Genomic DNA, 25,921 nt, shown 5'->3' with positions numbered 1-25,921 from the left:
CTTATTTCTTAGACCCAAATTACTCTCCATTATAAAAAAAAAATTATTAAAGATAGAATAAGAGCTAGCTCTAGTTATTAATATTGTTGTTTATAAATAAATATTTAAATCACAAATCTGTTTCGAATCACAAATTAAATATAGAATAATAAAATAAGAATTATAAATTATGCAAATTAAACATGTTATACAATGTATATGTCAAAATTTTATGTTATGGAATCAACACTAAATCTTTGTGTATCTGGATATGATGCATTTCCAAATCAGATTCAGTTACAAATGTCTATAAAATCGGACAAGGTACCTTTTTTTAGGTGGATTCATTTAAAGTAATCATACCTAGTCAATCCCCAAGTTATATATGATATGATATTCATATCTGTAATAAAGTTCTACTTTAATTTTTTTAATTTATTAATATTTTACTTGTTTAAAAAATAAATATAATATAGTATAGCTTTTTATTAATATAATAGTTAATAAATTTAAGAGAATATGGATTTGTATTATTATAGTATTAATATAGTAGTTTTTAGATTGCAAATATACTTATACTAGTGATTTTATATATTTACTAAATAAATGTATCTAGAACTTATCCAATCCCCTCCAAAACAATTGCCATATCAACATTTAGAATCGTCTATCAAAACATAGACTAAACCTAGGAAAACACTTCTCTTTACTTCCACATGGTGAGAAGTCTCCAAATTTACTTACCTCTCAATGAAAAAAAACTGGAGCGACACAATACTAAAGAAAACTAGTGACACCTATTCAAAACTACCATTTATAAATAATCAATAGTTTAATTGTTTACTAAATTATTAATCATAATAAATTGATATTTCTAGGATTAAGGCAAAATGATCAAGGTTTATTTATCAAGTGAACAAGCAAATGATAACAACTCTGCATAAATTATAATACACATGCAATGCAGCTAGCAAGTTATATGATCGACTGAGTTTGCCCGATACATAAATGATGATTAACTTCAAATAAATCTCTGAATAACTTATATGATTGACCGAGCTCAGTGAGTTGGCTGGGTACAATAATCAATTTTGGAGATGATTATGAACTAATGAAGACATTTGGTTAAAAAGCTTACCATCCTGACTAAACATATAGTATGTGATGGATAACTGTGTTGATATTCTACCTGTTGAACCCAGAAAACTCTGAGAAACATAATTTTCTGTATGCTTAATGTCCCTGTTTGGATTGAATAAAACGTACGAACTGTCCTGGATAAAGGGAGTTGCAAATAATGCTAGGTGTAGCCTATGACTTTAATAGACCATTCTGTAAGTGTTTTATGATAGAATGATGCTTTGTGAATATTTTATTGAAATGGTTTTTATATGACTTGGAGGCTAGTAGTGAGTGCTATAACATTTTTTTGTAGTTTACACAATTGTGAGTTCAACCTTTGGTCCAAACTAAGGATAGAGATTGAAACCGTTCTGGAAAACTAGTTGCCAGAACACAAAAGGCATGTTCAACAAATAAAATTGTTCAGTCAGCAAAGTTAGTCCTTAATAGAAAACACAAATAAAACAGAATCTCAATAAACAACCAACACAGCACCTCAAACCGATCTAAGCCAATAAAAAATAACCAAAAAACCACATTTCTTAAATATAATTATATGACCATATGCACAACAAAAATACAGATGTTTTAACCTGCAATTTTAGAGGCCACTTGGGCAATGCTTATAGTTGAGAGAATTTTTTTGGAAATAATGTTAGTGAAAAGGATGGATTTACAATTAAATAAACAGTTTACAATATACATCTCTTGCCAACATCATTTAAGTATTTCAAAACCCAAACAAAGAAAATTATCTTGAACTGGCAAATTTATTTATGGACGAAAGTAGGAATACTTTCGATTTAACAATAATTGTAGCACTAAAATACTGCCCACCTATCAGAAGAGAAAAAGAAAAATAGAAGATTTTACTTGCAATACATTTTTGATGTAATATCAAGTTGTCAGAGAATGCAAATTTTCTTTTCACCAAATGAATCTTTGGGTTCCTGACTCATGATCCCAATGGAACGGTCTGAACAAAAACAAGGACATAGTAGCCAGATTTACAATGATGTACTGCATTCCGATTAAAATCCAAGTTCTTTCCTTGACTGGACTATGCAAAATTATTAAATAAAATGGAATGGTGTAATATCTAAACTCAATTAAGGGAGCTGGTACCAAGACCCCTACAGCCGCAAAGAAGAAAAGAAATAACCAGATCTTCTTCTGTGCCTTCCCTGTAAACAGATCAGCAAATAATTAAACATTATTAGATGCTGTGTTCCCATTAACAGTTTATAGGTAGCTAAACTGATTCACTGAAGGAAGAGCAGAAACTTGTTGCATCTAAACTAAAGATAAACTTCATAGGAGATTTTGATCACTAACCTAAGACATGAAAAATTGACCACCATGAATAAACATAAAGGGGAATTAACAGGTACTTCATCAACCAATGTGTCTGAATGACCCTTCTCCATATGTAGAAAGGATAGTGACGGTTGTCAGCAAGGAGATATGGATGAACCAAACTGCAAAATGAAAGCATTTAGTGTACCTGTAAACTATCCTTGAAATTGTTCAACCATACAACTGACTCAAACATGCATAATTGGTAGCAACTATGCTCTACAATTCGTGGCTTTATTTCAGCAAGTAAAATTAACAATATGTAGTAAAAGAAAACATATGCAATAATAAAAAAGAGCGCATTTCTATCTGTCATGTTTTCTGTCAGTTTGAGGTACATAATTTTCGAAAAAAAGACCTGCAAAAATATTTTTAAAATTTGCACCATTAAGTGGCCATCTTTGAAAATGGTGATCCTAATCTTAAACATATATTTGATTATACTTTTACTTATATATCTCTATGTGCTTGTAGCTTATTTGGCCTTCTATTCATTAATTGACAAATTTCTCAAACTGAAATCTTACCTTAGATATCCAAATCAAAACTCCTGAGCAAGTGAATTCTAGGTGCTAGGTTTGCATCAGAATAAAACTATGGCAAGCTCTAGTGAAGAAAAGAAAAAGTTGCCCAAGTTTATAAGCAATGGATCGAAGTGTAAAAGTATTCAAATTTATGTTCAAAAATTGGAATGCTAAGGATTTTGTCTTTCTTTAATTCCTTAGACAATATTCAATGCTATTAATGTGTGCTCTCTTAGTTATTTCTGATTATGAACAAAAACTTCTTTGTTTGCAGGTGGCTGTAGATAATATTTATTGATTTCGATATATCTTCAGCATGCTTCATGGCACATATATAGGCATTGCCTTGTAAGATCAAGGCATGCCTTGACCGGACATGTCTCATGACATGTCCGATCAAGACATGTCTTGATCAAGGGTGGTGCCTCTTCATAAAGCAAACCGATAACTATCGGTTAATGTCAATGCCGATACATAACAAATGCCAATCGGTTTGTGATTTAATGCGGTTTGATTATCATTGTAACCGATAATAAATCGGTTAGATTCTAATGCAAGTTATCATTAACCGATCACTAATCGGTTTATTCTTAATGCTATTTCGTGATAATTGATGGTAAATGTAACCCGATTATGGATCGGTATAAGAGCAAAAATATGTTAAGACGATAACTATTGTAGTTATCATATGACAACACTAATATGACAACACTAATTAGTGTTGTCATATGACAACTAGAATAGATATGCAGAACCAATTACAATCACAGCATATAAATGAAATCACTGCATAGCAAATACGATCATATCATGATCAATGATAGAAATGCTTATAAAGATGATTATGATGTCTACCATTAGTATGTAGATTTAACGATAGGATAGATGATTGAATGAGAGACTTCATTTATCTCTCATTCAATCATTTATCTTACCGAAGCTACATTGTTCCAACACTCCCTCTTAGCTAGGGAAGATAAATGGAGATCTATGTAAACATTGAAATAATCATCTAATTATATAGCATCACATTTCTCATAATAGAATGTATTACATGACTTCGTAATACAAAAGATCAAGTCACATATGCTCGTGACATGATGTATCACATAACACGTGATACAAAAATATATCACATCATCTCGTGATATAGAGATATCACATAGCACATGATATCAGTATCGCATAACACGCGATACCTTGGATATACAATAATTTGAGAATATTGAATTCTCTTATATCCAGGTTACGGTATGTGCACTGACATTACGTCACATAATGTCTACCATAACATATCATGGCACACTCATGAGTCAAGATGATATCAAGTCAGCATGGTATCAACATTACAAGATTGTTCATTATCTAAAAAGTCGTCACCTCTTAGAAATGGACACAGGGGGAGGAGCCTATAAAGTCATAACACGACAAAAGAAGTTTACACATTAAACATCTTATAAAGAAAATTACAATTCAATCATACCAAGTCCTTTCCTGAAGTGTTCAACTTTTACTCTGGATAGAGGCTTGGTCAGTATGTCTGTTGTCTGGTCTCCTGTACTGATATACTGCAATTGAATCACATTCCTATCCACCATGTCTCTCACATAGTGGTAAGGGATCTCTATGTGTTTGGATCTATCATGAAATACAGGGTTCACGAAGAGTTTTATACAGCTCTGGTTATCACAATGAATTATAGTAGGCTTCAGTGGCTCACCAAATAATCCCACAAGTAGTTTCTAAGCCATACAATTTCTCGTGCAGCCATGGAAGCTGCGATATATTCGGCCTCTGTAGAACTCTGAGCTACTGAAGACTGTTTCCTGCTAATCCAAGATATCATGGTTGAACCCAAATTGAAGCGATATCCTGATGTGCTTTTCCTGTCAATCACACTTCCAGCCCAATCTGAATCAGTGAACCCATGAAGATCCAAATCAACTTTCTCATACTTGAGTCCATAGTTAAGAGTACCTTGAAGGTATCTCATAATTTCACAGCCATAAGATGTATCTCCTTAGGTTCACACATGAACTGGCTCAAGGCATTTATTGGATAACAGATATCAAGTCTAGTATTGACCAAGTATATTAACGATCCAATCATCTGTCTGTGAGAGTGGGATCTACCAATGGGGAATCTGCTGCTGCCTCCTTCAATTTGTGAAGATTAGTTTCCATAGGAGAAGGCATGGGTCTGCAGTTCATCATACCAAATCTCTTCAATATGTCTAAGGTGTATTTTCCTTGATTAAGCACAATACTATCAGAGTTTTGTCAAACTTCCAATCCAAGAAAGTAATGTAGAAGGCCTAAATCCTTCATATCAAACTCCTTTTCAAGGTCTTTCTTACATTGTCCAATAAGGTGATCTTCTCCTGTAATTAGAAGATCATCAACATATAAGATCAATATCAGCATATCACCTTTGAACCTTTTGAAGTATAGATTTGGATCTCCATCATTCTTTGAGAATCCCAATCCTTGAAGATAGTTGTCAATTCTTTCATACCAGTCCCTAGGAGCCTGTTTTAAACCATATAGGGCTTTCTTTAATATGCACACATGTGTTTCTGCATTGTGGATCTCAAGCCCTTTTGGCTGTTCTAAGTAGACTTCCTCCTCAATTTTACCATTCAAGAAGGCAGTTTTCACATCCATCTGATGGACTTTCCAACCTTTGGCTGCTGCAATGGCCAATACTACTCTGACTGAGGTGTACCTAGCAACTTGAGCAAATGTCTCATCATAGTCTATCCCTTCTTTCTGTGAGAACCCCCGGGCAACAAATTTGGCTTTGTGTTTCTATATGCTACCATCTGCGGCATGTTTGATTTTGAACAACCACTTGGATGAAACAACGGATTTCCCTTTGGCCTAGGAACAATTTGCCACACATCATTGTTAAGTATGGATGTATATTTTTCGGACATTGCATTTTTCCAAACTTAATGTTTAAGAGATTCTTGTACACTAGAGGGTTCTGATTTAGAGAGATCATTCATAAGGGCTACATAGCTAGAAAATCTTCGGGGCCTCTTACTTTCTCTAAAAGTCCCTAAAGGAGCTGCAAAGTCCCTTGCATCCTCCATTGTTTTGTGAGCCCATAGAGGTCTTTTCTTAGGGATTTCTTGGGGAGGAATTTGTACTTCATTTTCTTCTGAACACTCCCTCTGAATCTCAAGAGTGGGATCCTCTTCTAGGTCTGAAGATGGAGCATAGGTTTCAAACCCAATAAAGTATTTAGCCCTTTTGAAGGCTATGTCTTCTTCAAATTAACATCTCTACTAAGTTCAATATTGCTATGTCCAAGTACAAAAATTATGTAAGCTTTAGAGGTTTCACTATATCCAATAAAGATTCCTCTTCTTCCAGAGGGTTCTAGTTTTGTCCTTTTCTCTTTAGGTATGTGAAAGTAAACAGGGCAGCCAAATATTCTAAAGTGAGTGATATTTGGCTTATCCTAGTGAAGACTTCTTCAGGGGTTTTGTCTTCAATGTGGGAATGAGGACATCTATTTTGTATGTAAACAACAGTGTTGGAGGCTTCTGCCCAAAGGTGAGTTTCTAAGTTCTGATCAAAGAGCATTGCTTTGGCTGCTTCTACAATGGTTCTATTTTTCCTTTCAGCAACCCCATTTTGTTGGGGGTTGTAAGGAACAGTGAACTCCCTCTTAATCCCAGCTTCTTTACAAAATTCCCTAAAGATGTCTGAGGTATTTTCCCTCCCATTATCAGTTCTTAGGACTTTTATTTTCTTTCCGGAAGAGTTTTCAAAGAGGGATTTGAATTCCTTAAATCTCTTGAGAATCTCTTCAGATTATTTACGTTTAAAGAAGTAGATCCAGGTCTTCCTGGAGAAGTCATCAATGAATATTACATAATAAAGGAACCCTCCTAATGATGGTACAGACATTAGCCCACATAGGTTAGAATGAACTAGTTCCAAAACATTGCTCGTTTTCCTAGAACTATTCTGAAAGGAACTCTTAGTATTTTTGCCTAGGGCACACCCCTTACATGTACTGGAATGGTATTGTTTTAACTTAGGCAAACCAATTACTAATTTTCCATTGAACATAAAGCACGAAAGTTTAAATGACCTAATCTTCTATGCCAGATTTCATTAGAGTCTACAATCTCATGAAGTAGGGCTAGGTTAGATTTAGTACATACCTCGTACAAATAGCCTTTTCTATGTCCTAGGGTTATAGCCTTCTTGATGGAAGAGTTTTTTGGCCATACTAGAACTTTACCATTCATTAAGGTTATTTTGTACCCATCATCTTCGAGTGCAGATATGGAGATTAAGTTCCTCTTGATGCCAAGAACGAATAGGACTCTAGTGAGTTGGAGAGACATGCCTATCTTCAGCTTAATGGTGTAGGTACCGACGCCTTTCACTGGATGTGCAAAGTCATCACCAATGGTTACTTCTTCATCAGTTTCTTCTAACATGGAATCCAATAATTCTCTATACCCAGTGATGTGTCTTGAAGACCCACTGTCAATGATCCAGGTGTTAGATTTATTGGATACTTGGCTAGAGAGGGTAGAGTAGAATACATGCTTCTCGGAGTCATATTCTTCCCTTTTCACTTTTGCAAATGTAGCTTGTTGTTTGATTCTATCCAGACATCTTGCTACATACTGTCCATATTGATCACACCTAAAGCATTGAATGTGAGAGTTTTCTTTCTTAGATGACCTTTTCTCATGTCGGTTCTTTCTCTTCTTGAAATGTTTCTTCTTTCTTTTCTTGTTGGAGTTGGGTATTTAGAACATGGAGATCTTCATCTATATTATTTTGCTTGATCCCCTTTTTATTTAACCTTGACTCCTCTTGAAGACAATCTGCTCTTAGCCTATCAAATTTCGAATATTTAGCCCTTGCACTAATACCTTGGACAAATGTTTCCCATGTACTAGGCAACCCATCTAGAGCAATGAGCGTTAACTCTTTGCTTTGGATCTCATATCCAAGCGTTGCCAGTTCATCCCTTAGGGCTGATATCCGCATAAAGTATGCATTGATTGACTCTCCTTTGTTCATACTTATATGATTTATTTCCCTTTTTAGAGCCAAGGTTCTACTTGCATTGTTTATCTCGAATGCACATTCGAGTGCTTTGAACATATGGTAGGCAGTCTCATGTTTTGTTATTATTGGCATAATGTGATTTCTCACTCCATCGACTATGATCTTCATGGCTTTTTCATTTCCCTCGATCCATGCCGATTTGTCAGGTTCATTCTCAAGTTCTTTAGATTCAACTTTTACAAATGATTCAACTTTATTCTCTTTTAGAATCATCTTAATTCTAAATTTCCATGCTGAGAAATTGTCGCCTCCTTCAAGTCTATCCTCAAATCTGATAGCGTTAGCCATGGAAATGTGATGTCTATATCCTCAATTTGAACTTCTCAAATTTGAATGCCTTAGGTTCGATCACCTTGGCTCTGATACCATGTAAAAGTATTCAAATTTATGTTCAAAAATTGGAATGTTAAGAATTTTGTCTTTCTTTAATTCCTTAGACAATATTCAATGCTATTAATGTGTGCTCTCTTAGTTATTTCTGATTATGAACTGAAACTTCTTTGTTTGCAAGTGGCTGTAGATAATATTTATTGATTTCGATATGTCTTCAACATGCCTCACGGCACATATATAGGCATTGCCTTGTAAGATCAAGGCATGCCTTGACCGGACATGTCTCATGACATGTCCGATCAAGACATGTCTTGATCAAGGGTGGTGCCTCTTCATAAAGCAAACCGATAACTATCGGTTAATGTCAATGCCGATACATAACAAATGCCAATTGGTTTGTGATTTAATGCGGTTTGATTATCATTGTAACCGATAATAAATCGGTTAGATTCTAATGCAATTTATCATTAACCGGTCACTAATCAGTTTATTCTTAATGCTATTTCATGATAATTGATGGTAAATGTAACCCAATTATGGATGGGTATAAGAGCAAAAATATGTTAAGACGATAACTATTGTAGTTATCATATGACAACACTAATTAGTGCTGTCATATGACAACTAGAATAGATATGCAAAACCGATTACAATCACAACATATAAATGAAATCACAACATATAAATGAAATCACCACATAGCAAATACAATCATATCTTGATCAATGATAGAAATGCTTATAAAGATGATTATGATGCCTACCATTAGTATGTAGATTTAACGATAGGATAGATGATTGAATGAGAGACTTCATTTATCTCTCATTCAATCATTTATATTACCGGAGCTACATTGTTTCAACACGAAGGATCTCATTAGGCACTATAAGACTTGTGAAACAATTTGGACAGCAAATGGGCAAGATGATAAAGCAATTTGGCTGCGATCTTTTCCAACCACCTTGCGAAGTGTAGCGATTGACTTGTATACAAAAATTGACCAAGCCTCCAAAAATACATGGGAGAATTAAAGAAGGCCTTCGAAGAACAGTTCAAATTGCTCTGTAATGATAATGAAATAGTAGCACAAATTTACAATACAAAACAAGGTAAGCATGTAGGAGCTTATAATCATAAACTTAAAGAATCGCTGGTAAAATTGAAAATGAAACCAGCTGACAATCTAAAAAGAAGTGGTTCATTGAAACTCTACTTTTGTCATTTAGAAAAAAGATGAAGGTAGTACCACCCTTGTCCTATTTTAAAGTCTACAATTGGGTGATGGACATAGAAATTGAAGATAAAATGTCCTCACATAGTAAAAGAAAAATTGAGGAAGATGAAGTTCAGATGACAACAGTGACAATGAATCAAGAACGGTACAAGCACTCTGAAGGGACATGCTGCAAATTTTAGTCACAAGGTTCGAATTCAAGTTCGAGTTTGGCAACAATAAAATTCTGATGAAGTTCGGCAAGGGTAAAAAATTTGAAAAAAAAAATTGTCTTTATAAATTTAAATTTGAAAAAGTATATATATAAACAATAAATCCATTAAGTAGTCAAAATAGTTTAACAATGCTAAATAAATTTGAAATTAAATTAATCATTTATAAAATAAAATAGTCAAATGTATTGCTTATTCAAATAAAATAATATTATATAAAATTTAAAATTAATATACATATGCTACACTTATTAAATTGAAATTATTAAAAATAAAACAATATTATTAAATTTAATACATTATAATAAATTTTAAAATATTATAATAGATAAACAATATTATTAAATTTAATACATTATAATAAATTTTAAAATATTATAATAGATATATTCAAAAAAATAAATTTTAATTTATCAATATATAAATAATATGTTAAGGTTTATAATAGACATCAACTATTTTGGGACGGACTTTATTTCCGTCGTAGGGCGCGATGGACTTCAAGATGCGATGAACATCGTTTCGACCTGGGCTTCCCTTCTGCTCCACAATCAAATACATTTTAAGGTGGCTCTCCTGAAAACTATTTATGATGATTGTTAGAGTAAACTTAAAACCACTATCCTTATCTTTGCCATCTATGTTTCTAGCTCCCGAATGGTCTTGAACACTTATTCAAATATTTCACTAGAGCTTTTGTGATTTTTAGAGATGAAATAATGCCCAAAGCTTGTTCCGTATGAATTATAGGGCAAATTTGAGAGAATTTTTTATATTTTATAAGAATTTGGCCAACTTCAAACTTCATACACAAAGTTCAGCAAACACTATGACTTAGCTCCAAATGATGAAAGAATTGAAAGCAGAGAAAGAAACTAACAAACTATGATGTACTGAGTGCAAAATTTGTTAGTGTAGGTTTTTTATTTTCCTTATGTTAGGAGGTATTTATTTTTCCTACACATATTTTATTAAGCTTGCTTAGGTTATTAGGAGTGGTTAATATAAGGACACGTGGCGAAATACTTCAGCTACATGTGTAACTCTCCACCTCACATGGGTAGTTAAGTTACACACCCTCTTTTGGCTTGTTGTGTCACCTCTCATAACTACTATTTTGTCATTTCCTAAGTGGGTTATGGGGTGGTTGGGTTTCTCACCCTCTTTTGGCCTTATGTACCAACTTTCTCAACTCCTTTCCTGTCTTCATGTAAGGAGGTTATGCCACATGTTTTGGCATTTACTAAGAAGGTAAAACCTCCCACTTTTTATGGAGAATAGGAGTTAATGCACCCCTTGGATGTATATGCTTTTATTTTTCTATATAATAAGCATTATACCCTCACCTTCACTAGTTCAGTGATTGCTCGATGAGAGTCTTCTCCAAAATTCTATTTTGTCTCTATTTTTCTCTCATATCAGATTTATCTTCATTCGGCTCGGTTATTTTGATCTTCGAACATCTGTTGTTGGGAGTTGCATGTGATTTACGACCGACATCAAATCTTGGCTCGGTTCTCGCTTCTCACAGAATCTAACATGTTATCAGAGTCGTGTTGTCTGGTATAGCTCACTGTTTTTTCTGATTTATTTGAAAGATTTGAGACTTTTAGATAGCTAATATTTTTCTTAAAAACCAAGTATGCCCTTCTCCTGCATTTTGGTGTGACCTGGAGAATCAGAACAGTTTAAAGGAAAATAGCTTCTAGTTAAATTTGGTTTTATATGTATGTGTTCTTGTAAGATCTGGATGATTGCAGCATTTTGGTAATATTGGAAGCTTAATAAGCATTTCCAAAGTGTCCAGAAGGCTTGAGTAAGTCAAAAGTGACTTTTACTTCACCAAAATCAGAGTTTGGAACACAGTAAAAAAAATCAGAGTGAAATCTTTTTACTGGAGCTATTTTCATTTCGGTTTTAGATTTCCAACTTACATTCATTTTCAGGAAAAACGATTTCTGGGTTTTCTTCCCAGCATCGAAATTTTTTTGGGTTTCTGATGGTGTTCCTAGAAAATTAATAATTTTTTGCAGAAATTGAGCTTGAACAAGGCCTAAGCCGTTTTTCTAGCAAGCAAATTCAGCAACCTTTCTTAAAAGTTGCACAACTTTTGCCTCAGGTGTCGGATTTTGGCAAACGAATACTTGACGGAAAGCTGGAAATGAGCACTCTCCATTATTGCAGGTCTCATTGAAAAATTATGTATTTTTCTATCAGATATTGTAGGTTGTATCAACTGCTCCATTTTCCTTGAAAGGTCATATTTTTCACCTCAACTCTGTTTTTCAAAAACTAATAGTTGTTGGAAATGTATTGAGATGAACTGAGCAGCTATAAGGTTATTTTTTTCAAATCTTGTCACAAAATTATTTGCATTAAAAAAATTTATTTTTGACCATTGGAGTCTTAAAAGCATTGTAATCTGATAAAAAGCCTTGTAAACGCACTAATTATAAAGTGTCAACCTTGTAATATTTGTTGTCGAAAGGGGGGATGTCTCTTGTGTCTTCTTTCTTGCACTTTTCCAGATTCTTTGCAATCTTCTTTTCTGCTATCATGGATGCATCTACAATTCCACTTTTAACACCATATAATTACTTTGAATGGAAATCTAAGATGATAATATATCTAAAAAGACATGGATATCATCATGTTACCATGGGACTTGAAACTGAACCTCAAGATGCTGCAGAAAAGATTAAATGGTTTAATAAATGTGATGAAGCCTTTGGTACTCTATGTATGTCAGACTCTCCTGACCTTCTTTTTCACATTGAATCTGCCCCTACACCAAATGCAGCGTGGACCACTTTGGAAAACCTCTTTGGTAAGCAGGATGAGCTAAGAGGTCATCAATTGGAGAATGAACTCATAGGGTTGAATCCAACCAATTTTGATACTATATAAGACTTCTTCACTAAACTTAACTCTATAAGATGCAGCTGGAACAATGTGGAACTAAGAAAGATGATAAGCAATTGATCTTGAGTATTCTTTCTAAGCTTGGTCCTAACTATTCAATGTTTGTTTCTACATTCTATGCTACAAAATGTGCCCTAGGTCCCTGTTGTGACCATTTCACACATCGCCCCATTGCAAATGGGGACCCCCTCTTTTTGCTCATTTTTCGCTCGCTTTTCACTTCGCTTTTAGGATTTTGTTAGTCAGTCGATTGTCTGGATTTAGGGTCAAGCCTTAGGGTTTTAATTATCATCTTTTCAGGCCAGAATCCAGTCAATTTTGAGAGCTTTTGAGCTTCCTTTCGAAGGATGCAAATTTTGAATGCAATGATTTCGCCAAAATGGTCTATTTTCAATTGGAATTTTGAGTGCAGAGCTTAAATTTGTCTAAGTGTTAATGATGAAATGTGAATTTTTGTCCGATTGAATATTTTGACCAGATTTTGAGTTTTTTTGATTTTTGATCCTAGGCATTGTAAATGATTTGTTTTCGCCGTGTGAAGTGATAAAATGTGTAAAATCATGATATTTTGGCCTGTAGGAGCAGAATCGCTCATGTCCCTCAGTGAAGGACCGGAGCTCGTTTTCGAATATCTTACTGTCCTTGCAGGGTCAAGGTGAATTTCGAGTTGGAAATGATAGAGAAAGGCGTGATCTTTCCGTTGAATATAAATTGAAGATTTTCACAAGCACAGAGGTGCCTCCAGGAATCAAAATCGCTCCTGTCCCTCAGTGAAAGACCGGAGCTACAAATCAAATATTGCTTTGTCCTTGCAGGATTTCAATGACTTGACGATTTGAAGATGTCCAAGGGGATATGTTTTATCGAATGAATATAACTTGAAGAGCAAACATGAAGAAAAATGGTCCAAAATGCCAAAATCGCTCCTGTCCCTCTTCAAGGGACCAGGGCGAAGTACATTGTAGCTCCCGTCCCTCTCCAAGGGACCAGAGCGATATTCTTCATAGGGCGAGATTCAGGCAAAGATCAAGTCAAGTTTATGTTTGAAGGCAAGGAAGGAGGTAAAATGAACTCATTGAAGATAAATTGAAGATTGCCAAATGCCAACAAAGGACCAAAATGCTTAAGTTCGCTCCTGTCCCTCAGGAAGGGACCAGAGCGATTTTTGTTGTAGATGATTTTCTTGCCAAGTTACAACCGATCTCAAGGCATAGATGAATGGAATGGGACATTGCAAATCCGTTGAAGATAATTTTAGAGGTTAGCAATGTGATGTGGAGCCTATAAGAGCAGGATCGCTCCTGTCCCTCTCCAAGGGACCAGGGCGATATAATGATTATATTGCCGTTCCTCCAAGTTCAGGACACTCTAAAGCAAGGAACAAGGTGGCAAAGGCGTTTCAAGGCATCTCAATCAAGCACGAGGTATCCAAAGTTGCCAATATTGGAGGAACCACACCAAGACATCTAATTCGCTCCTGTCCCTCAGGAAGGGACTAGAGCGATATTTCATAAAGGCATGAAATTTGAAAGTTGATCATGTTCCAAGTAACTAAGATGGATCAAAAGGACTACATTTTACACGATGATAGCAATTACAAGTTGGAGAACGCAAGCATAACCTCAAAGTATTGAAGTTCGCTCCTGTCCCTTGGGAAGGGACCAGAGCGATATTGAATGTATTGACCAATTCATGCAAAAATCACGTTAAGTCAAGACTTCACAAAGTTGTAAAAGGTATAAGGTGTTTTTTGAAGATGATATGCAAGAGTTTTGAACGTCAAAATGTTATCAATCAAGCTAAGGAACTCATATCGCTCCTGTCCTTTGGACAAGGACCAAAGCGATTTTTACTAAAACACTTATGCTCCTTCAAAATCAAGACAATGTAAGGATTGGCGAAGTAAAGGACGTCCTTTGGAAAGCAATGAATGAAGAACAAAGATCAAAAGTTTGCAAATTTGAGCCAGGACACATGGATCGCTCCTGTCCCTCTCCAAGGGACCAGGGCGATATTTGCCAAAACACATGATATCCTTTAAAGATCACGTTGAAATAAGGTTGCACAAGGTTTTAAACATCATTTGGAAGGCGATACAAAGGGAGATAGATGTTAAATATTACCAATTTGAGCTTAAAATGGAGAAAGGACAAGGATCGCTCCTGTCCCTCTCCAAGGGACAAGGGCGATGATCCTTCTAACGTCCAAATGCCTCATCAAAGTCAAGTGATACAAGCATGGAATGAACAAGCAAGGTTATTATTTACCATACAAGGAAAAGTTGATATCCAAATGGAGAATTTCAAGTGAAAACATTAGGATCGCTCCTGTCCCTCTCCAAGGGACCAAGGCGATGAGGTATGTATATTTCATTTTCAAATTTTGGCGCTCAAGCAAATATTTTTGAATTTATTTTAATGCTAAAATTCGATATGTTTTGAAAATTCAATTAATTAGCATTTAAATATTGCGCTTGGTATCAATTAATTATTTTGCCTTGTAAAAAATCGAAATTTATTAATTAAAAATGAAAGGCATTTAATAATTAATTAATTAATTAATAAAAAATCAAATGGAGCGTTTGGTTTGGAGAGTCGGCCTTGTTATTTATGTAAAAATCGTTTTTTAATTGCTATATTTTTACAAAAGTTGGCCTTGGGGATGATAAGAGGTGAGCGCTATAAAGGGAGGGTGAAAATTGTTATTTTCACATCATTATTTGTCATTTCTTACATGCGATCTTGAGGAAGACAAAGGAAAGTGCGGAGTTGTATTCAAGGAGCGAATTTCATTTCAAGTTTGAAGGCGCTAGTAACTTCCAAGGTGGTGCGAATCTATATTGGGCGAACTTGCCAAGGTGTTAGAGAGTCACGTCAAGGACAAAAGGGTGGCGAAATTGATATTTTGAAGAAAGAGATCACGTTGAAGAATATATATTCTCGATCTTGTTGCCTAGGCGAATTTTCCTTATTTTGCATTCTAGAGTTAGCTCTCGATTTGAGGTATGGCGATTTGGTTTTATTGTTTTATTTGTTGATCGTCATATTTTAAATTTTGAATTTTGAATTTTTGAAATTTTGAATTCCTAGCTCAATCGTTTTATTTTAGGAAATGATAACTCAAAGACTTATCATGAAGTTTCCTAAAATTTATTCTCTAATCTATGTTTTTTATTGCAAAATCTAGCTTCTCATTATGAAATGTTGTGTAGGTATGGCAACCCCGAAGGCGGGAGCATCCACCAGTCGTTCAGCTCTCATGAAAGAAGATCAGAAGACCGAAGAAGTGGAGACCAAGATCGTGTCGAAGTGGAGCCACATTGGAGATACAAACTTAGGCAACTTCAGCACAAAGAAGTTTCGAGAGATCCCTTACATTGGCAAGCCATCGCCTGTCGCCCGGAGAATAATAGAGAGTGGCATCATTAAGGCGGCCGGCTTTCCTCCAGTTGTTCAGTGCCATGAGTTGATGATCGAGTGTGCTCGTCATTATGATCCACAGTCCAGAACGATCGTGTCCAAAGAGGGAAACACTTTGGCGTACCTTTCAGAGGAAGCTATAAGTGAAGCTTTCCATCTTCCAGAGCACAGGGACATGATATACAAGAGCATAGAAGGAGCCAGATCAATGTACGAAGATGATCCAGATGCTTGTCTAAGCATTATCAATAAGAACTGGCTACTCAAGAGCCGTCCCCGTCTGAGCAAGGTCCCGAACACACCGCACAGGATTGATTTCCAAGAAGAGTACAGAGATTTGATTACCATGCTCAACCGAGTTACAGGAGCCCCTCATGCCTTCTATTTTGAGAAGTGGATGTTTTACTTCATCCAGGTGATCGTTCAGGGAAAAGGTACAATACATTGGGCTAGGATGATTAGCCATTGCTTGGACGTACAGTTGAGGAGACTCAAGGCTACTAAGTCCTTCCACATGAGTTCATATGTCATTTATGCCTTGATTAGGAGTGTTGAGTACGCAAGACTACCTCACAAAGGAGTGATTGGAAGAGGACCCAGCGAGGTCAGAGCTTGTGATTCCTATGCCTACTTGCATCATCCGCCAGGGAGCAACTATAAGTTGGTTAATGATACTTTCACGATGAACATCACAAGGACGTTGCAAGGTGGAATTCACAACAAGTTATCTCAGGATGCCCAGGAATTCATAAAGAGGTACAGTGCTTGGTTCATTCAGTTTCCCAAGTTCACTTATATTAGGGTGCATGGATGTCCTTTACCTCCATACATGTTGCCGAGATATCCGACAGACAGAATTGTGTTACTTGAAGTAACAAGACAGTTGGCAGCATATGTGAAGGCATTCAGACACAGACATCAGAATGGAGTTCCAGTACCTATCATTTTGGGTAATTCAGTTGAGGTATGTCCTAATGCTTTAGCCATGGATGACGCAGAGGAGGAGTTAGCCTTGTATTCTTTTCCATCTTTTGCTTTGAGAGAAAGCTTTGATCCACATGGACATTTAGAGGAGACAGTCGGCAGGAAGTTTAGACATGAGTATCAGATTGAAGATTTTATGATGAATCTCTTAGATGATCTTGAAGTGAAACGAAAAATGCATTCTAGATTACCTTTGGATTTCATCAGGAAATGCAGGATTTACAGAGTGGCCGACCAAGCTCAGGACAGTGGCAGACATATCCAGTCTTCCTATGATCGAGAAAGCAAAACAATAAGGTTGGATTGGAATGAGCCCGAAGTCGTGGATTTAGATGCTTTGATGGTACCAGTCTTGTCTTGTACTCGCAGATGGGTTGACGTTCAGCATCAGAAATTGAGAGAACAAGGCATAGCTATGACTTTCACTTTGGAAGAGAAACCAGCCGAAGGTGGAGCTAGTGTGAGTGAAGGCAATCCTAATCCTAGAAATTCAGGTGAAGGAAATCTTCGATGTGCCAGTGAGGGCAATCTCCATCCAAGAGGTTCGAAGAGGAAAGAGAGACCTGGAAAGGGAGAATCTTCCAAGAGGAAACAAGAGGCTAACAGAGATCGATCATCCGGTACTTCTTCTAGACCTGAGAAGAGAACAATTCAAGTGGAAGAATCCATGGAGTCTATGGTACAGAACGACAGGCAGGAAGGAGGACAGGCACAGCAAGGGTCACCAGATGGATCTCTCCAGGACTATGAGTTAGGAGAAGATAATGAAATGACATCTCCTCCCAGAGAAGAAGAAGTGGTACATAAAGAAATACAAGTTCAAGAGACAAGATCGAATATCCCAGATTGGTTGAAGGAAAGATTAACTAAGGTGATCGTAGTAGAGGACGAGGACAATGCAATTGATTTAGAGAGCCTTGTTGGACGCTCACACGAAGTAACAGAGAAGAAGAAGGCTACCAAGATGTCCAAGATGATTCGAGATGAAACTGGATCCAGAAAACTGCAGATAGCTACACCGGCAGTAGACAAATATGAAGGTGAGATCCTAGCAGAGGAATATGATATACAGACTTTTGAGTTAGGACCATCCACAGCAGAGCAGACTTTAGATGATGCTACCGACTCATTTGAGGCATTGAAAGACAAGCTTAGAGAAGAAATGGAGAAGAATAGAAAGCTTGAGAGAGAGAGAGGTGCATGGAGGACGTATTTCAGTCACATCAATGAACCTTTGGGACGTCAGGATCCAGCTAGATCACCAGTGCAAGCACTTCCACTTCAATCAATCAGTGAGGCAGAGAGATTCAGGAACATGGTCCAACGTACAAGTAATTGGATGGATAGATCTCATACAGTGGCCATAGAGTTTGTAACAAGGATGATGAAGATTATTCATCAAGCTATCCAAGTTCTTGAGATAATCCACAATTTGATGATAACAGTAGCTGCATTTGCCCATACCAAAGATGTCATCATTCCTGTCTTGAAGGTAATTAGACACACATCAAGGAAAGTTTTAGCGCAAGAGAAGATCCTGGATGAAGAATCTCACAGTTTGTTTCAGTGGTCAACCTTACTCCATATGAAGAGTGTTTTCTTCGAGGACATCAGTGTTAGATGTGGCCAAGTTGAGGAGGTGATCAATCCGATCCAGGACAGAGTATTTGAGGTACTTCGTACCATTCTTGGCAGAAGGATCGAGGTCGAGACAGATGTGGATATGCAGGAGTTAGAGGATAGAATCAAGGTCATCTTTTGCAAGGACGCAAATGTTACAGATGAGCAATATGATCAAATGTTTGCCACCATGCTCCTGATTGAAAGAACGAAAGAACTTGAAGCTTCATGGGACGCAGCTCTCCTAGATGCATTCGATCAGGTCATCCACTTGGAAGAGAGTATGAAAAATCTTCCCGAGATTCCAATTGCAGAAATCGAAGGAATCGTGACAAGATTCATTGCATATGCCAAAAAAAGAACATTGGAAAGGGAATAAGGTTCTAGATGAAAGGTTGTTATAGATGACATGGCATCTTATTTGTCATTGGTTTATGTCTCCTAGGTTTTTGTGCCAAAATTAATATTTGGCTATGCATTTAATATTGTTCAGTAAAAAGGAGGCCATTTGTAACAAACCCTAATTAGGGTTTAGGTGTCATGATCTTGACTGTTGATCTACTTTCAATCTAGACCTTTCATTGTAATTGGGGATGCTATTTATACCCCCATTTTTCATTTCATTTGGTAATAGTGTAATAGTCAATAGTTGATGTAATAGAGAAGAGAGATTAGAGTTAGAAGCAATTTTATTTTGTAGCAAGATTGAGTTTTGAAGAGAGAAATTCAAGCAAATTGTTGTACATTATGATTTGGAAATCAATGAAATATTGAAGTTATGGTGTTTCGTTGCAACTTTCTTAAGTTATCTTCATGGTTGTTTGATTTACTTGAATCATGCTCAATCAAAGTAGCTTGTTAATTTGAAGGACATAGTGTGAGACTTGATTTTTGGTAGGATTCGTAATCCAAACCACTAGCTTCTTGCTGATTGTAGGAACGCCTTGCGTGGTCGACTGGAGAATACCTTGAAACCCTTAATCTTCAATCATTATTGTATCTTGGATATGTACCTTCATGGTAGTGTCCATGATCTTTGATGCATTGAATATCATTTTATTACCTTAGAAGATCGCACTAATTTCAATTGAGTTGTTATCTTATGGCAAAATTGAAGTTGGTTGAATCTCGCCAAGTCTTGTCCATACTAAGTCATTCATAGGGTTAGACTAGATTAGACCTCTTTCAAACCCTACTCTTTTGTTATTTTTGAAAAGTTTCTTAGTTTAGCAAATCTTGAACTTTCGGAATACGTAAGGCCCCTTGGAGGAAACAACAAATCACATCATACCGCTGGAAGCTTGTCCACACGTAGAGACCCTACTAAAAGAACCTTGGAGTCTACCTAACTGATCCTTTATGCGAATCTTCAGCAGTTAGAGACTATTTTCTCAAGAGAGGATAAGATGCCTATTGGTATTTTATTCTGTGTATGATGGTGTACAAAATACACGTCAACAGTACACCGCACCAAGCCTCCGAGTGGCGGTGGATAATAGACTCGATGATGAAGAGAGCTTGAGTGCAAGGCTTAACAACCTGGTGAAACTAGACGAACGGAGGGTAATGGCACAATGGGCAACGGAGGTAGCGCAACGATGGCCGAAGTGCTGGCATGACAAGCACCTACAGCGGGTCAACTTTCGGCCGGGGCAATTGGTTTTGAAGTATAACGGCCGAAACGAACTCCGACCGGGGAAGTTTAAAGTTCGTTGGCTCGGACCCTATAAGATCAGAGAGGTTGGCAAGAACGAGGCAGTGAAGCTATCCACCTTGGATAACAATCCAATCAAGGACCCAGTGAATGGTTCGAAACTTAAAGTCTACAGAGAATGAAACAAACTTGTGATAGGGATCAACATGCTAGGATACACTACAAAAGGAAACTGGACCATCAGCTAGAGTAGGGAAGTGGAAGAAGACCTGGTGGTGAAAGCAGAGCCCTACAAAGGGATGAAGATTGGGCTAAGCCGCTTACATGCATGGAAGAACAGCTTGTGCCGAAGCAGATGGAAGGTGTTGCGGTTCCCAGGATCCATAAACACCTGACAAATGCGTATTTTGGGGACCCAGCTGTGTGGGTACTGATTTCAGGTCATTGGAAGAAGTAGGCCCCATATGAGGGTCTTCGAGAAGGGTACGTCGCATATGATATCGACGAAGAAGCAGAAGCCCAAAGGAAAGCTGAGAATGCAAATAAAGAGGAGGGACCTGTAGACCAGGAGGAAGAACTTGACCTAGAAGAGTACGGGGTAACTCTAGGTCCCTGTTTAAAGATGGTGCTCAAAACGGAGGACTTGTTCATCATTGCCTCCCAGCGAAGCGAATTGGAAGCCGAACCAAACTCATTATATGGGACTTGGAGTACGTGGGGACGTGTTGTACACAAGAATGCTACAAGAGGATGTCGCACGTATGTATGTGGTTGCACAATCCGAAGATAAAGCTAAGGACTTAGGATGACCCCTCAAGAGTGAAGAGGAACATAGAAGACAAGGACGCTGACCGAGGACCAAATAAAAGGTGGAAGGAAATCAGGACGAGTGGCAAGGGAAGAGCAAGGAAAAAATCAGGTACCCATACAGCAACAAGGAAACTAAGGGGGTGAAAAGATCATTCAGAAGGGTTCGCAAAGGTGACAAGCTACCCTGAAAATTGCAAAAGACGAACTGAACGACTGACACCGGGACACCTTAGTAAACTGAAGGTACGGAAAGTTGCATTTAAGAAATATTGTCAAGTGAAAAATTTAAAACAATTGTTAAGAGAGGGGTATTAAAACTTGGAAAAGAAAAATATATGGACGAAATAAAAAGGCCAGGGTTAGTGAGCATTAAATAATTAAAATGTAAGGCAAAAGTGATGGAAATAAGGAAAAAATACAAGTAGTAAGAAGGCAATTATTTTATAAAAAGTTAATAAAGTATTTATGCCTAACCCTAACCCTGAAAAAAGAAAATGACTATAAAAACCCCCAAAGAGCCCATTCTTACACAATACACGGGCAAAATCACGCTTGTGGAAACGGAAGGAGCAAGAGAGAGGAAGTGAACCCAGAAAGGATAGTACGGCCAACAGGCACAACAAGGGGGTGGAATCCATACAGCGTACGGATTGCACGTACGGACATGGAGGAGACCGGACAATTCAATCCATACGGCATTGCAAGTATTGACGGGGAGGCTAGAGCACAGCAAAGTGAATCGTACGGTGACCTCTGCACGGCGTACGATAAAGCCATACAGTACACACGCACAGAACCTCAGGAGAGGCTGTACGATAAATCCGTACAGTGCACATGTATAGAATCCAGAGAGAAGTTGTACAGTGCATGCGGGTCACAACTCGGGGGAGGTCGTATGGCAAGGCCGTACAGTACACGCGTTCAAGGAATCAAGAGAGGTCGTACAGTCAAAGCACATGTAGCAAATCGTACGAACAGGAGGCGTACGGACATGAGGGAGAAGACCGTACAGGGGCTGACACAGGGAAGTCCATACACACAGGGAACAGGTACATATAAAAATTGAGAGCATTTGTTGGAAAATTTGTGCCATCCGTACAGAGTTATCTGCAAAGTTTGTGAAATTTGAAGAGGTTGTACGGTCAGGAGAGGGAAGTGTACGAAACAATCCGTACGGTGGAGAGGCAACAGCTAGTACAATGGTCCGTACGAATTGGCGTGACAAAATTTCAGACAGTTATAATAACAGTCAAGGGCTTGACAAGAAAACAAACAGAAGTGCGAGGCAGCACAATCATGACTGCTACAGACCCACCAAGCAGCAACAAGAAGGCGAAAATCAAACCGAAGGTACAAAAGGACTCGGAAGGAGTTACTGCAGAAAATGTGGCCTTCGAGAGTGTGACCGGCAATGAATGTCGTGCTTGGTGGGAGGAAACCCCTCTCGACCATGTGATAAAAGATTCTCTCAGAAAAGCACAGGTGGACCATGCCATTCAGATGCCAACATTCAATATCAAGGATTTTGAAATAGTGTTGCGGACCATGGTGTCTGGATACAACCGCCAGGAAAGGGCCTCCATCATTCAGTTCAAGGGCTACATAGTGCGGGTTTCCTTCAAGGCTGAGGACTTCAGGAGGGTATTTGGTATACCCGAGAAGGGAGCCTCTGCAACAAAACCGGCCAAGAAGCTCACCAAAGAGAAAAAGAAGTGGCTGCTGGACTTGGTGTGCAAAGATGACCTGACAGAAGAACAATGGAAGAGCGCCTGGTCTGACAGTAGGGGATTGAAGCGTGCTTTTATTGCACCGAGAGAGTGGAGGATGCTGATGGACTTGGTGAAAATTCGACTCACAGGGGCCAGCCGTGCATCCGATATAGCCATCTGGATGATAGGGTTGATGAATGGCATCAAGTGTGGCAAAGTTTACAACTGGGGACAGCTTTTAGCTAAGAGGATTCATGATTTCCTCAAACTGGAGCACAAAACATTTTATATGTGCCACCACGCCATCAGTCTATTCCTGGATGCGGTACATTTACAGGTACCTCCAGAAATGGGGGGTACTTTTGAACCATGCGGTAGGGTGGAACCCAACAAACCATCCATGTACTATTATGCCCACCTGGACACTCTTGGTGATACCATACAGCCAGCAAAGAGGAGGAGGAAGCTAGACGTAGCAGTCGAGGTTGAAGAGGATAGCAGCATGGAAGATTCGGATGAGGAGGTCGAAGAAACTGAGCAGGAGAGTGGAGATGAAGGATTTCGAATGGCACCACACACAGTCGGAGAAGAAGAAGAGGAAGCGGAATCACAACAACGGGAAGGGGAGGAGGAAGAGCAGCATGGAGGACTGCGAGCACAGTGGAAAAGCATGCGGGTGAAATTTACACCCCCCAAATTACCTCCTTCAGCACACTTGGTACCGCAGGAAGCACTCACAGTGACCAGCCCGGTAGGCAACGTAAGACCAGTAGGAGTGTTGTTCAGGAGAGTTGATGAAGGGGAACCGCCAGAACAACGATGAGTGTCGTTGCCGCAGATTAGCCTGGCCATACTTGAATCACAAGCCGTACCAGCAACAGAGCGTACCAATAGGCCAACAAACCGTAGAGGTAGTGACCTAGGCAGCGTAGGAATGATGGATCGTACGGTGGCAGAGAAGGTCGTACAGTATAGTCTGGAGGTAGAAGTACAAGAGGCAGTTGTACCAAAGGAAGTTGCGAAGACAGTTGTGCAGGAAGTAGTCGTACAAGAGATAGGTACTGGTATGGCATGTACTAGTATGGAGGGGACCGTAGCAGTTGAGGGCAATACGATACCAGCAGGGGGAAATGAGTCTAGGGATGTACCGATGGCAGGAGATGGTCTGGAGGAGTTGGCGGTACTGGACACACTGGCTGAGGAGGATATAGATGCATCTTTGGATAGGTGGCTGGGACAATTTGCACTCACACCTCACCTTCCCACTTCGCCCTCACCGCACGCCATGGCAGTTGGACAAAGCCAAACACAGTATAGGACCACTCTTATCACAGATCAGGATGAGATGATGTCTGTAGAGGAGCAGAACAGAGCAACTGGAGGTGGTAGACATGATCCGAAGATCATTGATGTCAAGGAGAGCGGGTCTGGAGGACCACCGACAGGTCTTCACCTCACCCCACCAGACCCTAGCGATCCAGCACGCTCGCTCCAACAGTTCCTTGGGGAGCTACAGGGGATCTCAGTTATAGAACGAGGTATGGCACAGTTGACTGGACAGATGGATGCCAGCAACTCAGCTAACGCTGAGAAGTTGTTCCACTTCATGGCTTTCGGATGTGCGGAGGAGTTTGCATGCCACTTTGAGCAACAAGGGTGGCCAGACAGTAGTACGTCGGAGATGGTATTGGAGTGGACGCACATGCGACTGGTGGAGGGAGTGAGCACCTTGGGAGCCACCTTGCGCAATATGGAGGGATTGTTCCTGAATGTCTACCCACAAATGCGACAGAGTCAGATAGAGCAACAGACCCAGCGGCTATACGTGGCAAAATTGGAGAAGGAAGGGGAGAAGCGTGCGAAGTTAGCAGCAGTAGAGAAGAACCTGAGGATTGAGCTCGAGACAAAGATGACCACTTATGAGGCCCGTTGCAGCATGCGGGAGGAGGCACAGGCATTGGCAGCACAGGTGGCTGACCTTACTCTGCAGATGGAGCAGAAGGACAAAAAACTATTGGAGGCTACACACATGGTCAAGAAGGCACGGGAGCGGCAGCTGATTGCAGAGAAGAACCTCAGACTCCACACAGGGCGACAACCTTCTTCTTCGACCACGACAGGGACGCCTCCTCCCCCTCCTTAGTCTTAGTCTTTTGTTTTGTTATTCCAGCTCCTGTTGTCTTAGTCGTCTGGAAAACGACTACTTTTTAGGGGGGGGGTTGATGTTAGGGGTCAATAACACGTGTTAGTTTATAGTTGGTTTGGGTGTTTATGTTTTGTTATGTATGAGTTGTCGAGAAGTTCCCGTGGGGTAGTTGGTAGTTAGTGACAGTTGGCAACTTGGCCAACCGTCGAGTCTATGTATGGATGGAACCTCGGCAAATGAGTATTGTACTGGCATATTTGAGAATCCAATAAAGATATCATTATTATGCCATAGTTGTTCTGTAATTGTTATCTATGCTTTAACATATGTTAATGTTCTCGTTATATGAATTTTTGGTACGTGTGGAATATCTTTGTTTATCCTTGAGTTTACCAACCTCACCGTAAGGACTAAACAATATCGTATATTATTATGATAATAATATTAATCCGTGTTTATCGCATTGGTATTATGTTCTTAGCAGATCGTTTTCCTTGTCAAAAATAGAACAAGCACTAACTTCTATCTTTCCTCCTCTGCACAGTAGACACAGACAGGTATCGTGTAGATATAGGGACCGATAATTATCCTTCTAAGACTGTGATCACCTGTATAAGGGTTATAATAATTTAGAAGTATATAGTGGATATCTCTAATGCCCATTAGCTATCGATAATACTTTGCAAATTTGTCATTTGTCGAAGAGGCCATATGATCCCTCTGTATGTCAATTGCTTCCTTCAATTACCCAACATATCACGATTCATAGTGCATCGGCTTCAATCATTATATTGG

At 38.5% G+C, this 25,921-nt stretch overlaps 1 protein-coding gene across 3 annotated transcripts in view; it reads right to left on the bottom strand.

Annotated features, from left to right (window-relative positions):
• Nucleotides 1-1,852: 1,852 nt before the first annotated feature.
• Nucleotides 1,853-25,921, bottom strand: part of LOC131070621 (dol-P-Glc:Glc(2)Man(9)GlcNAc(2)-PP-Dol alpha-1,2-glucosyltransferase) — a 72,146-nt gene continuing 48,077 nt past the window's right edge. For all 3 annotated transcript variants that reach the window (XM_058006203.2, XM_058006201.2, XM_058006202.2), the window contains exons 8-9: nt 2,437-2,579; nt 1,853-2,285 (exon numbers count right to left, since the gene is read on the bottom strand). In XM_058006203.2, coding sequence (XP_057862186.2) covers nt 2,029-2,285; nt 2,437-2,579 — 400 coding nt within the window. In that variant the 3' untranslated portion in view covers nt 1,853-2,028. The remainder of the gene's footprint in view (nt 2,286-2,436; nt 2,580-25,921) is intronic.

Source organism: Cryptomeria japonica, chromosome 1 (assembly GCF_030272615.1).
Source record: "Cryptomeria japonica chromosome 1, Sugi_1.0, whole genome shotgun sequence".
NCBI classification, from domain to species: domain Eukaryota; kingdom Viridiplantae; phylum Streptophyta; class Pinopsida; order Cupressales; family Cupressaceae; genus Cryptomeria; species Cryptomeria japonica.
Note: the sequence above shows the minus strand (reverse complement) of the source record. Positions and strands in the feature narration are given on the sequence as shown.